General features: G+C 43.6%; 1 protein-coding gene across 1 annotated transcript in view; it reads right to left on the reverse strand.

Annotated features, from left to right (window-relative positions):
- Window positions 1-690: 690 nt before the first annotated feature.
- The window catches only part of CAMK1 (calcium/calmodulin dependent protein kinase I), a 78058-nt gene continuing 62560 nt past the window's right edge, over window positions 691-16188 (reverse strand). Inside the window, exons 4-12 of the mRNA XM_077276319.1 lie at window positions 11921-11995; window positions 11307-11445; window positions 9957-10083; window positions 9804-9879; window positions 9536-9648; window positions 7145-7223; window positions 6695-6782; window positions 6193-6325; window positions 691-1070 (exon numbers count right to left, since the gene is read on the reverse strand). Coding sequence (XP_077132434.1) covers window positions 967-1070; window positions 6193-6325; window positions 6695-6782; window positions 7145-7223; window positions 9536-9648; window positions 9804-9879; window positions 9957-10083; window positions 11307-11445; window positions 11921-11995 — 934 coding nt within the window. The 3' untranslated portion in view covers window positions 691-966. The remainder of the gene's footprint in view (window positions 1071-6192; window positions 6326-6694; window positions 6783-7144; window positions 7224-9535; window positions 9649-9803; window positions 9880-9956; window positions 10084-11306; window positions 11446-11920; window positions 11996-16188) is intronic.

Consider the following 16188-nt stretch of genomic DNA (forward strand, 5'->3'; position numbering starts at 1 on the left):
TGGTTGACATATGTTAGCACCAGACTGTAACTAGCCATTACTGGCCCCGGGAGGGGTGATACTGGCCCCAGGGGTTTAGGGGGTCTTATTACATTGACCTGCAGAAAAATACATTCACAAATCCACCATAGCATCCAGTAATATCATCGCCCCCGTGTTGGGTTTCAACACTACAGATGTGTCCTCAGAATAAAAAAAAATAAAAAAACATTTTGCAAATTTTCCACCACTTAAAAAAACAACAAAAAACAAAAATGAGCAAAAACTGCAGAAAACGTTTCCCCAGGAGACCTCATGAGACGAATCGGGCGCTCAGTATTTGTGTTATTCGCAGCGCGGCGCGATGTTATGAGACAAAGCCGAGAATCTGCTCCAGACCTGGAAGAACACGGAGAACCTTCACCATCATCCATCCCTCTTGTCCACCATGACTGGACATGATCTACTTAAAGGGCTACCCTTTCATCTCAGGGCCCCACGCCATGGAGACTCGGTGGTGTCCCACCCCACGATATATTTCATGACCTCAAGCTCTTCCTATTAGCGACTAAGAGTTTTCACTGGAACTGGAAGCCAAGTAACAGCAGCAAAGAGTCTTCACCTCGAGACATTAAAATGTACACATTCCCTTCCCCTACGTACAATGTGCAGGCAACAGTTTACATTTTTTTTTTTTTTTTTTTTTTTTTTAAACGAGAAGGACGTCCTTGGACAATCTGTAAACGTTTCAGTCATTCCATCAGGCCCATGCTTCTTCCGTCGTACATAGGTATAAGCATACGTACAAGGCCTGCCCTTCCCCCCTTCATTCTGCATCTCTCTCCACCCAAGTCCCTCCCCCCGTTGTTTAATAGGTAAGGTCTATCCTGGCTTGAAGATCCGCCCTTTACAGTCGGCCCACCAGAGTAATGCTTAGCACGGCCTCCTCCTTTGTTTCCAGTGACATCACATCCCAGGGTGACGACGTTAAACCCGATTTGATTGGGGGCAGTGGTGAGTGCTGTAGGTCAAGGAGTTGTTCTCTGGGGTCTTCTGGGAACAGCGGTCCTGACAGCTGTCGGAAAGGGAGCCTGGAATGGAGCAGAATGATAAGACACTTATCAAAACAGATCATAGTCAAAAAGGTCTTCTAAATCTTTACCCAAGTGGCCCCACAATACTAAGTATTGTGAGGTCACATGGGTGAAAATGGAGCACTAAGTTCTCCATCTTCACCCATGTGACCTCACAATACTAAGTTCCCCATTTTCACCCATGAGACCTCACAATACTAAGTTCTCCATCTTCACCCATGTGACCTCACAATACTAAGTTCCCCATTTTCACCCATGAGACCTCACAATACTAAGTTCCCCATCTTCACCCATGTGACCTCACAACAGTAAGTTCCCCATCTTCAACCATGTGACCTCACAATACTAAGTTCCCCATCTTCAACCATGTGACCTCACAATACTAAGTTCCCCATCTTCACCCATGTGACCTCACAATACGAAGTTCTCCACCTTCACCCATGTGACCTCACAATACGAAGTTTTCCATCTTCACCCATGAGACCTCACAATACTAAGTTCCCCATCTTCACCCATGTGACCTCACAACAGTAAGTTCCCCATCTTCACCCATGTGACCTCACAATACTAAATTCTCGATCTTCACCCATGTGATCTCAATACCAAATTCGCCACCTTCACCCATGTGACCTCACAATACTAAGTTCTCCATCTTCACCCATGTGACCTCACAATACTAAGTTTTCCATCTTCACCCATGAGACCTCACAATACTAAGTTCTCCATCTTCACCCATGTGATCTCAATACCAAGTTCTCTATCTTCACCCATGTGGCCCCACAATACTAGGTTCATGTTTCCAAGTATAAGTTAATAGGGATGTCCAAGATTACAAAACACAGCCACATTCTTGGTTGCCTATAATAATTTCTGTTCAGACAAATTAATTTTATAAAAGGAGTTGGAGCTGTAAAACCACACGCAATGCATATGAGGCGAGATGCCATTTTTTGGAAGATAGCAGCTATGCTTTTCCAAGCCTACACAATAAAAATAGGGCTATATCTAGGCTAGAGTTGCCAACCTCTTTATTTTTCTTGACCACTATTCCAAAATGGCTTCATATTTTTTACAAACTCCACCCTTTTTGGAGACCACATCCCACTAGTTCCTTTGAAAAGTACTACATTTGTTCCCAAGATCTCTGCATGCTGTCAATGAATGGAACGGTGCCCACTGATCCCTTTATTGATTCGCTATGACGGCGCATCACTCCTATAGCCTTATAATCGGCTGCCCTCATCACGTCTGGTACGGCATAGCACTCCGCTGCCCAAGTAAACGAGACCCGGCGAAGGGGGACAGCAATAGTTTGGAAAAGTCCTTTAAGTTTCATCCTGCTAAACTTTATACTAACTAGTAACTAGGGCACAATGTACAGGTGCTGCCCCCTAGTGGGGCAAGATTACACGCACAGGGAGGAATTCCCACAGCAGATTCCGTAGCATGTTTTTGATGCAAAGTCTGAAGTTATGTCAAGCAGATTTCTCAATTTTTATGGAAAAGTCCAGATGATCATAAAGGCAAGATAAAAGTTATTTTACTGCGTGAGATTATTCTTTGTTATCATTTCTTTTGCCGTAAGGTTTGACACCATTCTCACATGTTGCACAATGGAGGGGAGGTTACATCAGGACAGCAGCTGAGCCAGCAGAATCATCGCTCAGCTACGTATATGAACATTAGGGTAAATTCCCTTTTGCTCCAGTCTTGGAATCACACAAAACGTATATTCCCATTGGTGGCCACCTCTGGCCTAACCTCAAATGCACATACATATTCATGGGAAAAATCCTGCCGGCCGGGACACGCTTGTAACGGATGACTGCCGCGCTGAGCATTTCACCGTGTTGTTTTAGGTGTGAGCCGCTCAAACAACCCGAGTCCGACACAATAAGCTCTTTTCAGTGCTGTAAGCGTGCACTTTTCTGCGCACAATGAGTTCACACGTTTGCAGCTCATCGAGGGGCCACGGGGCAGACGTAAAATGGGGGCTTTGTTCGCTGGCCACACATGCAGTAACATCTCCGTGCACAAAGCTGAAACCCACTTTTATAAGTGAACAGAGTTCTTCCGTATCAGATATAAGTACCCTTTTGTCTACATTAAAGATGTGAAATCCGTTTTTTAACATCTTACTCCTAGGCTGAGATATACCAGCTTGAAGTTACAGGCCCATTAGCTGAGGCTGCACCACTGAGGCATTCCGGCTCCAACCTGTTTTGATTATGAACAATTCACCTGGATCCAGATTTTCAAATGTTACAAAAAAAACAGTTACCGGTCTCCATGACAACACTGCACATAGTGACCAGAAGCCCTCTCAGTGGTGCAGCCTCTGTCTTTGAGCCGGCAACTTTAAACGATTGTATCTCAGCTTAGGAGTAAGATATTTAAAAACCGATTTCACATTTTTAATGTATAAAAAAGGGTCTTTAAAAAGGATCAGGAAACGGGATTTAACCCTCGCAGGCAACTTGAGTTAACCTGTCAGCTCAAGGCAGTAAATTCAACATAAAAATAAGACCAACTAAGAAGTGTTTAATTAAAGGATTCTTTTTTTTTTTGGCAAGTTTCTCCTGCTGGTAAGAAAAGCGCATAGCGTCTGACGTTCGGCTACAATAACAGGGCTTAATGGCGGGCTCATTAGACGTGTCACAACATCTCTTTGCTTTAATCAAACGATCATAAAAACAGTTTACAGAGCACAAGCGAGGAAATAATTACACATAATCTATCCTAGTGCTACAAGCGCCAGCTACGAGCTCTACCCAAGAAAAGCTCATTACTGCAATTAGCCAAACCTTAGGACGCTAGCGGACGTTCAGAGGGGGATCAGCTAATGCGCGCCACCTTATTATGCCAGGTCTGTGAACACTCTGCCCAACTACAGTAATTCCACATATAACCAGATGTGGAGGGTTATAGGGACCCCCTCTTGTACCCTTCTTAGGAGTGTGTTCAATTTAATACACTTTAATAAAAGTTACTCCAGCTATGAGCATCATATGTACCAATTATTGCTTTAATATAGTATTGTAATATTTTATACTTTAATATATTGATTATTTATATTTAATTCATATTTAATATTGTAATATTTTATACTGTATATATTATACTGCTTTAATATATATGTATTATACTGCATATATATATATATATATCTATCTTTAATATATTTAATATTATATTGCTTTAATATATGTATATATTATATTACACACACACACACACACACACACACACACACGCAGTTTCTCTAACACTTAACTCCAAAACCTCTCCATAGACACGTAGGCAAATTATAACATTCTTCTGCCAGCAGCCGCCACTAGAGGGGGCTGATTGTAAATCAGTCTACACTTCGCTTGCAAGCTCCCTCTAGTGGAGGCTGCTGGTAGCTCTAATTTCAGCATTTAATTCTATATCCGTGCATAACCTTTGGAGCTCTGGATCATAAAAATAAAAAAAATAAAAAAAAATAAAAAATAAAGCTCTAAGTGGTGCTCTGATTTAATAAAAATAGTTTTGGCTACACAGGCTGGACTGGGAATTATGCCTTTATTAATCATTCTGACAGAGTCAGCAACATGACGTTATTGCACTGTCAAACCTCATAAAAGAAAAAAGTGAATCAGATTTTCTGCCAGAAATCTCAGACTTTATCACACACAAAAAAAAAATTCAGATTCAGCATAGGAGGGAGAAAATTAGTTTCCTTTTATCCTGGATTATAACAGTATGTGACCCTCTAACTTCTATTGGGCGATTGCATTCTCCTTCGTAGTTTATTTATTTATTTTTTTAACCCAGGCTTCCATAAACTGTTCATGAGAAGCCATGTGAAATCCTTTCAGTCGCCACTAGGGGGAGCTCATCACATTCTGTTTTATTATAGGAACAGTGTACAGCTCCGAATGCAGTGAGCTCCCCCTAGTGGTGACTGCAGACAAACAGAATATTATCACTTATCTCTAGATTTGAAGCTCCGGATCAGAAAGGCTTTTATTCCAAATTTTGGGCCAATTTTATATTAAATAAAATGAAAATTCCTCTATTAATTTAACCCTTGTAACTCCCCCCCAAAATATTAAATATTAACCTCTAAACCCCTTAATTCTGTAATGTGTTAACTATGGTCCCCAATCTTTTTGTAAGCCCCCTAGAGGGGCATTTTACTGTTTCCACCGTGGGCACCTATTCGCCAACATGTATTAACCCTTGTATGTCCGCGAGATACAAGATCTACCAGACCAGGCTCCTTTTCCCTCCGCCCGCAGAGGATGCCCTCTGGTGGAAGCTTCTAACTACCTACTCTATGTTACCTCCACGTCCGAAGCTCTTGACTCGAGCCAAAATACCCAGCTGCGGAACCAAGTCAAAGGGTTTCGTAAAATCCAAGTAAATGACTTCCGCTCCGATGACGGCTGCGGCAGAAACGTTACAATGGCGGAAAAAGAAAAAACAACAACACAGAAATACACAAATGGCCCGGATTCATTATTGCATTTGCGTCTTTTTTTTGTCTAGTTTTCCACTTTTATTTTTGGGTCAAATTAATCTTAAATTTGCATTTTTTTTTTTTTTATTTTTTTTTTTAAAGTCTTATTTATAATTATTTTTTTTTACGTTCGCTAATGTCTGCTGGGTGTTAGTTTTCTAGATGTTTGCAGCAAATTAATAAAGTTGCAATACTTTTGTGCAAATATTACCCTTGGAATTATTTTAATGTACTATCAAAAAGAAAAAAAAAAAAATATGGTGAAAATTTGGGATAGTTTTTCTAGGGGGATCATGCTACTTTTTGCGCTACGAAAAATTAAAATTTAGAGCATTTTTAATATAAAATATAAAAAAAGAAAAGTAACCTAAAAAAAAAAAGCAGATGATGAATCGGATCCATAGTCTTTTTAGATTGAGCCCTGTGTAGTTGCTCGAGGATAGAAGTTTCTACCCACTGATTTGAGCGATCGGTGGTGGTCTCTGCATGCGGGCCCCCCATTGATCAACAAGGGGCTACAAGATATTCAAAAGTTTGGTTACCCCTTAAAGGGATGACATGTACTCCGGGACCTCACTGTCCGCAATATTTTTGAGCGGCCCTATATGTACCCACCATGATTGTCTCCGGGCACCAGTAAGTTCCCATGGCATGGACTGGTTGGGGTGGTCTGCCCGGGTCCTTCCTGGCTGGTGCCTAGCTGCAATTTGCGCATGTGACGTACCACGGCCGTGGCATTGAAGGCTTGCTATGGAAAAAAAAAAAAAAAAAAAAAGGAAAAAGACGCCATCAGGATTTTATGCAAATGGGCAAATAACACTATATGGCGGTATAGCATGGCCGGGAGGGGAGCGAAAATATCAGAAGCAGAGCGCCTCCTACTGGCTGCAGCATTAACTGCAACTGAGTATTGTCTACGTTAGACCATAATGTAATGTGATGAGAAGTGCAATGCCTGCCCCTATGACAACACTTCTTGTCAGCCTGAGGATCGAAATCTTTTTTTTTTTTTTTTTTTCAAAATCATGGTACATGCTGGTAGGATATCGATATTCTGAATGCTCACAATATCTCTGGGCAGGAAGTGCCGTCAAGGGGGACACAGGGTCAAACTTACCTTCCATCGGCTTTTGGCGAAATTCTTTCTGATTTGCTCGCTGACTGATTCGTGAATATTCTTATCCAGGGCTGTGTCTCCGGCAATCCTGCGACAGATACAATGCTCGAATATTATACACGAAGTCAAGATTCCTATATTAGGCCCCCAAAGGAATTTTGGAGGGCAGTAAAAAGAACCCACCTTTAAGGAGCACATTCAGCTCAATATTTGCCATGCAGTTCAGTAAACCCCCTAACAATAGTGAAAAGTCCAAAGTGGATTCCTCCTCTACAGAACGCTCTGGGAAAGCTGGGTATTTATACTGCAGATCGCTACCTCTGGATCACTCCTATGGTGTACGGACCCCATTATAAGGAATATAGGGGTGGGGTTGTTTGAGGTTCCATATCTGGGCTAGGTGGACATTACCGCATACTCGAATGATATCACCGGCTAAGTAAATCTTACCAAGGGTGCTGCAGGGCCTGGTCACACGTGATCCGCTTATTAGGATCTTTTTCCATCAAATGCTGAATAAAATCTTTTGCTATAATGAAAAAAAAGTTGAATTTAATGGGAATTTTATATATCTGTCATCAGTGAGCTCCCCCTAGTGGTGGCTGTACACCTCATTCATCAGTGAGCTCCTCCTAGTGGTGGCTGTACACTCCAGCCATCAGTGAGCTTCCCCTAGTGGCGGTTGTACACCTCGTCATCAATGAGCTCCTCCTAGTGATAACTGTACACCTCGTCATCAATGAGCTCCCCCTAGGGGTGACTGTACACCTCGTCATCAATGAGCTCCCCTTAGTGGTGACTGTACACCTCAGTCATCAGTGAGCTCACCCTAGTGGTGACTGTACAGTCATCAGTGAGCTCCTTCTAGTGGTGACTGTACAGTCAGTGTGCTCCCCCTAGTGGTGACTGTACAGTCATCAGTGAGCTCCCCCCTAGTGGTGACTGTACACCTCAGTCATCAGTGAGCTCCCCCTAGTGGTGACTGTACACCTCATCATCAGTGAGCTTCCCCTAGTGGTGACTGTACACCTCATCATCAGTGAGCTTCCCCTAGTGGTGACTGTACACCTCAGTCAACAGTGAGCTCACCCTAGTGGTGACTGTACACCTCGTCATCAGTGAGCTCCCCCCTAGTGGTGACTGTACACCTCAGTCATCAGTGAGCTCCCCCTAGTGGTGACTGTACACCTCATCATCAGTGAGCTTCCCCTAGTGGTGACTGTACACCTCAGTCAACAGTGAGCTCCCCCTAGTGGTGACTGTACACCTCATCATCAGTGAGCTCCCTCTAGTGATGACTGTACACCTCAGTCATCAGTGAGCTTCCCCTAGTGGTGACTGTACACCTCAGTCATCAGTGAGCTCCCTCTAGTGGTGACTGTACACCTCTTCATCAGTGAGCTCCCCCTAGAGGTGACTGTACAGTCATCAGTGAGCTCCCCCTAGAGGTGACTGTACAGTCATCAGTGAGCTCCCCCCTAGTGGTGACTGTACACCTCAGTCATCAGTGAGCTCCCCCTAGTGGTGACTGTACACTTCGTCATTAATGAGCTCCCCCTAGTGGTGACTGTACACCTCTTCATCAGTGAGCTCCCCCTAGAGGTGACTGTACAGTCATCAGTGAGCTCCCCCTAGAGGTGACTGTACAGTCATCAGTGAGCTCCCCCCTAGTGGTGACTGTACACCTCAGTCATCAGTGAGCTCCCCCTAGAGGTGACTGTACACTTCGTCATTAATGAGCTCCCCCTAGTGGTGGCTGTACATCTCAGTCATCAGTGAGCTCCCCCTAGTGGTGACTGTACAGTCATCAGTGAACTCCTTCTAGTGGTGACTGTACAGTCAGTGTGCTCCCCCTAGTGGTGACTGTACAGGTCAGTGTGCTCCCCCCTAGAGGTGACTGTTCACCTCAGTCATCAATGAGCTCCCCCTAGGGGTGACTGTACACCTCATCATCAGTGAGCTCCCCCTAGTGGTGACTGTACACATCATCAGTGAGCTCCCCCTAGTGGTGACTGTACACCTCAGTCATCAGTGAGCTCCCTCTAGTGATGACTGTACACCTCAGTCATCAGTGAGCTCCCCCTAGTGGTGACTGTACACCTCAGTCATCAGTGAGCTCCCCCTAGAGGTGACTGTACAGTCATCAGTGAGCTCCCCCCTAGTGGTGACTGTACACCTCAGTCATCAGTGAGCTCCCCCTAGTGGTGACTGTACACCTCAGTCATCAATGAGCTCCCCCTAGTGGTGGCTGTACATCTCAGTCATCAGTGAGCTCCCCCTAGTGGTGGCTGTACATCTCAGTCATCAGTGAGCTCCCCCTAGTGGTGTCTGCAGGAAGTAAGAATTGTATTATTGGATTTGAAGTTTTGGGAGAATCAACTAATATTAAGACTTATTGTGAAATTAATCAGTACTCCAGTACCCTTAAAATAAGGCGTCCAATTTTTGAGCGATTTTTTTTTTTTCATTTTACTTGCTTTCATGTATTTGAGGCTAATCATTTTTGTAAGTTGTGTTTTATTGAAAAAAGAAAAAAAAAAAAGTTTCACTGTTCGGCTTGTACAGTCTCTGCTTCCCTACACATTGAACTTTGATGTGGTCTGTGGTCATAAATCGGCTGAAGAGGAGCTCAGAAAGCAAAAAGGAGTTACAAACTCTCAGGTCAGAATGAGCTCACCGACTGATCCTCAGTTAACTCATTCTGCAGTCAGCAATAGACCCACAAAACTACAGAAGGCAAACGGTAAAACTTTTTTTTTTTTTCATGAAAATAACATGACTGGTCATGAACTGGTTAAATGGATGAACGGTTTCAACAAAAATCCTTGAACATTCACTTACCCGAGTCCGAAATGTCGTCCCAATACGGGGAATCGAACTCGTATTCAGCTTTCAGGATCTGCTCGAAGAGTTTGGCGTCATTTTCGTCGTAGAATGGGGGGTAACCGCACAGCCTGCGAGGGGAGCGGCGAAAGAGTTACCAGGTGTAGTTATCTGGATGAACAGAGCTGAACATGCGGGGTTTAAAGGGGTTTACCATGACATAAAGCTATACATCTCTATGGATGGGATATGCCATGGGCCCGATGCTGGAGGAGTTTGGACTTACAAAATGTAGGCGATCACTCCGATCGACCAGCAGTCCACGGCTTTACTGTACGGCTTCTGGGCCAGAACTTCTGGGGCTGAGAGAGAAGAACACAGACGGGGTCAGATCCCCCTCCCGTCATCTAAGGAGGAAGAAAATGGAGCTCATCCTCACCGACATATCCCGGTGTCCCACAGGCGGTCGACATGACGCTTCCAGAACCTTCGATCTTCGACAATCCAAAATCGCTGATCATAATTTTGGAATCTTCATCCAGACTGTAGTATAACAGGTTCTCCGGCTGCAAAGTCAGAAACCGCCACGTTAGGGCATGTTCACACACACACACACACACACACGGCGTTTTATAGTGCCAGCAAAAACCAAGGGGATGTCTGACATTTCTTGTGTGTACTTTTGTTGTGTGTGTGTGTATCCGCATTCTTTATGTGTGTTTCGGGCAAAATAACAGCAGAATTGTTCGAAAGTTTTTGCAGCACTTTTCACCAATTCAAATATAAAAGCAACAAAAACCCAATAAAAAAAGCTATTTTTTTCTGCCAAAAGCTGTGCTTTCCATGCTGAAAAAAAGCTGCAATACCTGTGTGAACAGACCCTTAGGCTACGTGCACACGTTGCGGATTGGGGTGCAGAATTTTCTGCACAAAATCCACATCTCCTGGCAGAAAACGCAGGTGCAAATTTGACGCGTTTTTTATGCGGATTTTCGGCGTTTTTGTTGCAGATTTTGTGCGGATTTTATGCGTTTTTTACCCCTGCGGATTTCTATAATGGAAGGGTGCAGAAACTCTGCAGATCCGCACAAAAGAAGTGACATGCTACTTATTTTTATCCACAGTGTTTTTCATGCAGAATTTTCTGCACCATTAGCACAGCATTTTTTTTCCTATTGATTTACATTGTATTGTAAATCACTTTGTGGAACTGCAGCGTTTCTGCGCGGAAAAAAAAGCTGCGGATCTGCACTAAATCCGCATCGTGTGCACACAGCCTTACAGCAGAAATAAAATGCACAATAAATTAAAATGTTCCCCAGAAATCTTAAGATTCGTTGGACAAATTATTTAAAAATAACTAAAAGTTACTTCTGCAAAAAAATACTAAAAAAATAAAAAAATCCAAAACTTCTTTCAAAGTAATAATATATATATATATATATATATATATATATAGTCTTCGTGTGTAATCCAAAAAATGTTTGTTTTTTTTGTGTCTGGCAAGTTGTATAATGTAACCCAAACTAGCGTTTTCAAAAGAAAAAAAAAAAAAAATGTCCTGCAGAAAACAAGATCGTCATACATCCACATCGGCGGGGGGGGATCGGGGGAGTTATGGCTGCTTAAAAGCAAAAAAAAAAAGGGGCAAAAATAGGGTGAGGACATGTCCGATCATTATGAGGCCAAGCTTTACCCAAAAGAGGAAAACTCCTATCATTTCTGTGCCATCGCTGCAGCCATTTTCCAGCAGTGCACACGGCGGGCACCGGCCCCCCATGTCACGTACCTTTAAGTCCCGATGCACGATCCCCATATCATGGAGGTATTTCACAGCGTCCAGGATCTGCTTGATGAGCTGGCTGGCATCTTTCTCCGTGTAGAACCCCTTCTCTACAATCCTGTCAAACAGCTCGCCCCCCGACACCCTGCAACAAAGCAAAGGAGCACGTTATACACATATGGGGGTCAATAAATGAAATATCAGCCCCCAATCCTGACACTAAGGCGCACCTCCCAACTATTCTGGATCCAAGAGGGATATCCCCCGGATTTGGGAAGTGGTCCCATTGTCCTGGGAGGTCGGTGGCATGTCATGATTTCAACAGTATCTGCATCCTGAGAGCGGTCAGCATTATATAGTGTGGGGGCATGAAAGGGTTATCATACTGTGTGGGAAACCAAAGGGACAGGTTAGGGGTGTAGCTTAGCATAAACAAAGGCTGTGTCCCCTTCTCCGGTCTGGAGGTGTTGGCTTCTGCTTGACAAATTTTTATCTGTATTTGCAACCCCGAGACATTGGCTGCTCTAAAAATACCAAAAGTTGTAATTCTGTATTTCCACCAGCAGGAGGCATCAGACACTTCCAAAAACATTTACTTTGCGAATTCTTATTGCACTCACAGTTGCATGATGAGGTACAGGTGACTGCGGCTCTCATAGATATCCTCCAGAGACACGATGTTTGCATGTTTGATCCTTAAAGAAATGAGAGCAATAATTACTACATAGATAATGCAAGAGAACGGGCGCCACAACTAGGGAAACAGACAGATCCGAAACTTCGGACACTTCCAGCCTTAGTGCAGATCACCAGGTGGATGCTTACAGATGTGCTATGCCAGTAGGTAGATGCCATCTCACACCTCACCCTATTAGTTAATCTTCAGTGGTCCCTCTTGGACCCTGTCTTGAGCCGTGATCCCATTGATTGGGTTAGGGGAGCATTCGGTGAGTGCAGAGGTTACTGTTCTAGCATCCGCTACCCTTTAAGAATATTTTTGAGAAATAGCAATGCTGTAAATATATGTATATGAGCCATTTGTAAGCTGACCGTCAATTCCAATGTCCTTATGAACTGTGAACACAGCGACTAGAGTGGAGAACACAATGTAACAAATAAACTGGCTGCAAAATAAGTAAAGAGGATTCATGGATTTACGGAGCAGCAAAGGACTTTTGGAGTAAGCGATAACATGTAACGGTGCAGAAACCTCTGATACAATGTATCCAGCGAGCGTGCAGCACGAGGCGCGCGGCTGAGTCATGCCGCTGTATGCAGTGTTCTCTCCGCGCAGCCCACGTACGAGAAAGTTGGAAGGGATGAAAGGTTTGGAGTGGGTGAGCCGTAAGACAAAATACAAGAGTCAGGGTTAAAAATCGACAATGCCCACCTTACGCCAGACCGAAGGGATAACAAAAGGGGCTTCTGCAGTCGCGGGGGTGCACCGGAGGGTTTGCATGTGTGTGGAAACATGTTCTGTTCTCCATCATGCATTGTTACTACCATTCCCATAGAGGATTTCAGGGAAAACGCCAACGATCGGTTGATAAAGGTAAAACATGCCAGACAATTACAAGGGTGCAGAGGAGGTGGACCAGGATGTATTAGACATGTTCACCCCACGCTTTCGCCCACTGGCACAATCAATAGACAAGGCCCAGTGATGGAGCTGGAAGGAACACTCTGCCCCCCCTTCCCCATGGCGCCCACTGACCAGGATGGCATAAAAGGTGACAATAGTAGTCAGGCCAGGAGATCCCAGCAGTGACCACGTAACATTACAGAGCGTGGGCAGAAAAGTCACCACCGCTCTGCTGACCCCATAACTGCAGAGTCCAGACCTCCTCATCAGCACAAACACTGCGCCCCCCGCTGAAAGATTCATGGCCGAGCCGCTGCATGCAGCCGTACATCACCAAGCACAATGCTGAGCATCGGATGGAGTGGTGTAAAGCCGCCACCACTGGATTCTGGAGGGGACGTGTTCTGTGCAGTGGTGGATCACACTTCTCTATCTGGCGTCTGATGGAGGAGTCTGGGTTTGGCGATTCCAGGAGGACATTACCCCCTGACTGCATTGTGCCCGCTGTACAGATGGTGGAGGAGGATAATGCTAAGGATTGTTATCAGGGGTCGGCCTCCGCCCATTACTTTCAGTGAAGAAAAATCTTAATACTTCAGCACAAGACATTGTGGACAATTTTAGTTTTCAGCTGTGTGGGAACAGTTTGGGGAAGATCCTTTTCTGTTCCCCATGACTGTGTAGGGTAGGCTGGGGGCACATACTTTTCTTTAAAGTGTAGATAAACAGTAGACCCTGTATCTATAGTAAAAAAAACAAACGTAGATATAATTTGGGGGTTGGGGGCCAGACGGACCACCAGCTACGTGGTCGAAAAAGGCAAATCCCTGCAGACTTCGGAGATCAGGGCATTAGAGGGGATCACGCAGACATTTGGGCCATTACCGCTGCTTTGGTAAATGAGGGATTTCTTAATCATCCTCAGGTTTAGAAAAGAGAAAGGCAGAGATCCCGGAGCAGATAACAGGATGGAGGCAGCAGATTAAAGCTCCCCGCGCCGAAAGATGCTGCACAGATGTCGCGGCTATTCTTAGTTTGCAGCAGGATTTTACAGTTCTGGGTTTCACTCAGTATTTTAACAAGGGCTCCAAATTACAGGCTGCCCGTCCGGTGACCAAACAATGAACGCAGGTACCATATGGGTCATATATTGTGAGCCCTTTTTAATTCAGACACTTTTGGGCCCAAATTAGCCGAGATAGCTTACGAAAATTCCTATGATTGTTATGCAAATGTGTATGAAAAATCCCTTTTCTGAAATGTTTTGTTCACAGTCAGATCATATGCAGATCTTAATATCCAAATATAATAATTAATATATATATATATATTCACTGACATCAGGCAGATTGTATTTGGTAGTAAGGAATTCAAGCCCAAAAGGCCTTAGCAGTATTACAGAAAAACTAGGCCCCGTTTCCCATAGCAACCAATCACAACGCAGCATTCATTGCTTTAGAGCAGTTTCAGAAAAGAAAGCTGCTCTCTGATTGGTTGCTATGGGAAACCAAGGCCCTGTGTTTATGTTGGACACTTTTGGTAAATTAGGCCCAAAATATAGAATATTTTACAGAAGACTGGAATGGCCCTTAATAAATGTCTATGGCGGGCACCTACGCAGAATTATTTGGCTGTCACCCTCTTGTGGTGGTCCCTATAGCTACTTGGCAGTACTTACTGAAATGATTCAATAAGGCTGTAAGCAAAACTACAACTACTAGCATGCTGGAAGTTCTAGTGTCGCAATAGGCTTTAGAATTACATATTGGCTGCCATATTTGCATGCACTGTATGACACAATCAGATTTATCGGTCATCTATCACATCATTTATCTCTGTCACTATAATGCCATTTATTGCCAAAGGCCAATGATAGACGCAGGGCCCACAATGCCTGAAGTGACCTGTTACAGCAGAGCGCTCAGGGTTCACAGCGTCGCTATGGAAATGTGTGTAGGAGGACGCGATGCTTCGGTATTTTATTCACACTTGAGTTTTATATACTTGAAAGCAGAGTTAACCATTTGCCATCATTCTAAAATCATGGTGGGGATCATGTGACGCCAAAGTCAGATATCCACCAAATCCTCTGCTTAAAGGGGGTTTTCTCGTTTGGACAGCCCACTTTTAGGGGACCAGTATCCTGACTATCTGACTAAAGTGGGCACTACGGGTACCACTACAATCATGAAAAAGCAAAGAAATGTTCATACAGTGCTCTTGATGGAAGGCGGCCATTTGCAGCCACTGTCCACCTCACTAGTAAATATAGGGTGGTTTCAAGCTGCGAACATTCCCTGTATTACATCAAAATACTTCTATAGGTCATAAGAATACATTTAAAATGATCTAATTGTCATATAAATAAATCATATAAACCCCTTTAAATGATCAATAATGGCTGCCTACAGCTACTACCTGGAGGGGTTTACTGCTGCTCAGGTGGTCCGCATCCTCCACCAATGAAGCCACATACATCCAAGTAAAAACTTCACTCAATCCCTGGCCTTAATGGTCTCGTGGCACATATGCAGACATGAAATCTGAAACCAGTGATTGGCTGCAGCGGTCACGTGGAACATGATCACCACAGCAGCAAAGTAATCAAAGGCTGGTGAGCACTGGTGGAGCAGCAAAGGAAAGGATTTTTGGAAAGGGAATAAAGGTTGTTTCCCAGTATTTTATCACAGCTTCTCCTGGACATCTCCTCTAAGTCACATGACCATAAATCATGTTCAAGACAAAGCATTAAAGCACTGTGGCAGTAGGGCGGCCAATTTTACATTTTTGCATTGTAATTGTTTTCCTCTTCTTACAAGACCCAAAACTTTTTTTCTTTTTCTGTCGACATAACTCATTTTTTTGCCAGACAAGCTGTAGTTTTGAATTACATCGTTCACTTTACCATACAATGTACTAAAAAGCAGGGGAAAAAAAAAACCTCCAAGTACAGTAAAATGGTGACAAAAATACGTCATTATTTTTGGGGTTTCGTTTTTGCGGTGTTTATTGTGCGATAAAAATTATCTGGTAGCATGGTTCTCCAGGTCAATACGATTATAGGGATACCAAATTTACAGTATTTTATTACTTCGGTTAAAAAAAATTTCCAAGACCCATAACTTTATTTTTTTTAGATATGTAAGGGCTTGTTATTTGCGCACCGAGCTGATGTTTTCAGTGATATATTTTGATCACTTTTAATTGAATTTTTCGCAGGCAGTGAGAACAAAAAATGGTAATAATGGCATTTCATTTCATTTTTGTTTCCTTTGTTGCATTTTTCTTACAGAGTGAATAATTTTA

The sequence above is a fragment of the Ranitomeya variabilis genome, chromosome 8, assembly GCF_051348905.1.
Source record: "Ranitomeya variabilis isolate aRanVar5 chromosome 8, aRanVar5.hap1, whole genome shotgun sequence".
NCBI lineage: Eukaryota > Metazoa > Chordata > Amphibia > Anura > Dendrobatidae > Ranitomeya > Ranitomeya variabilis.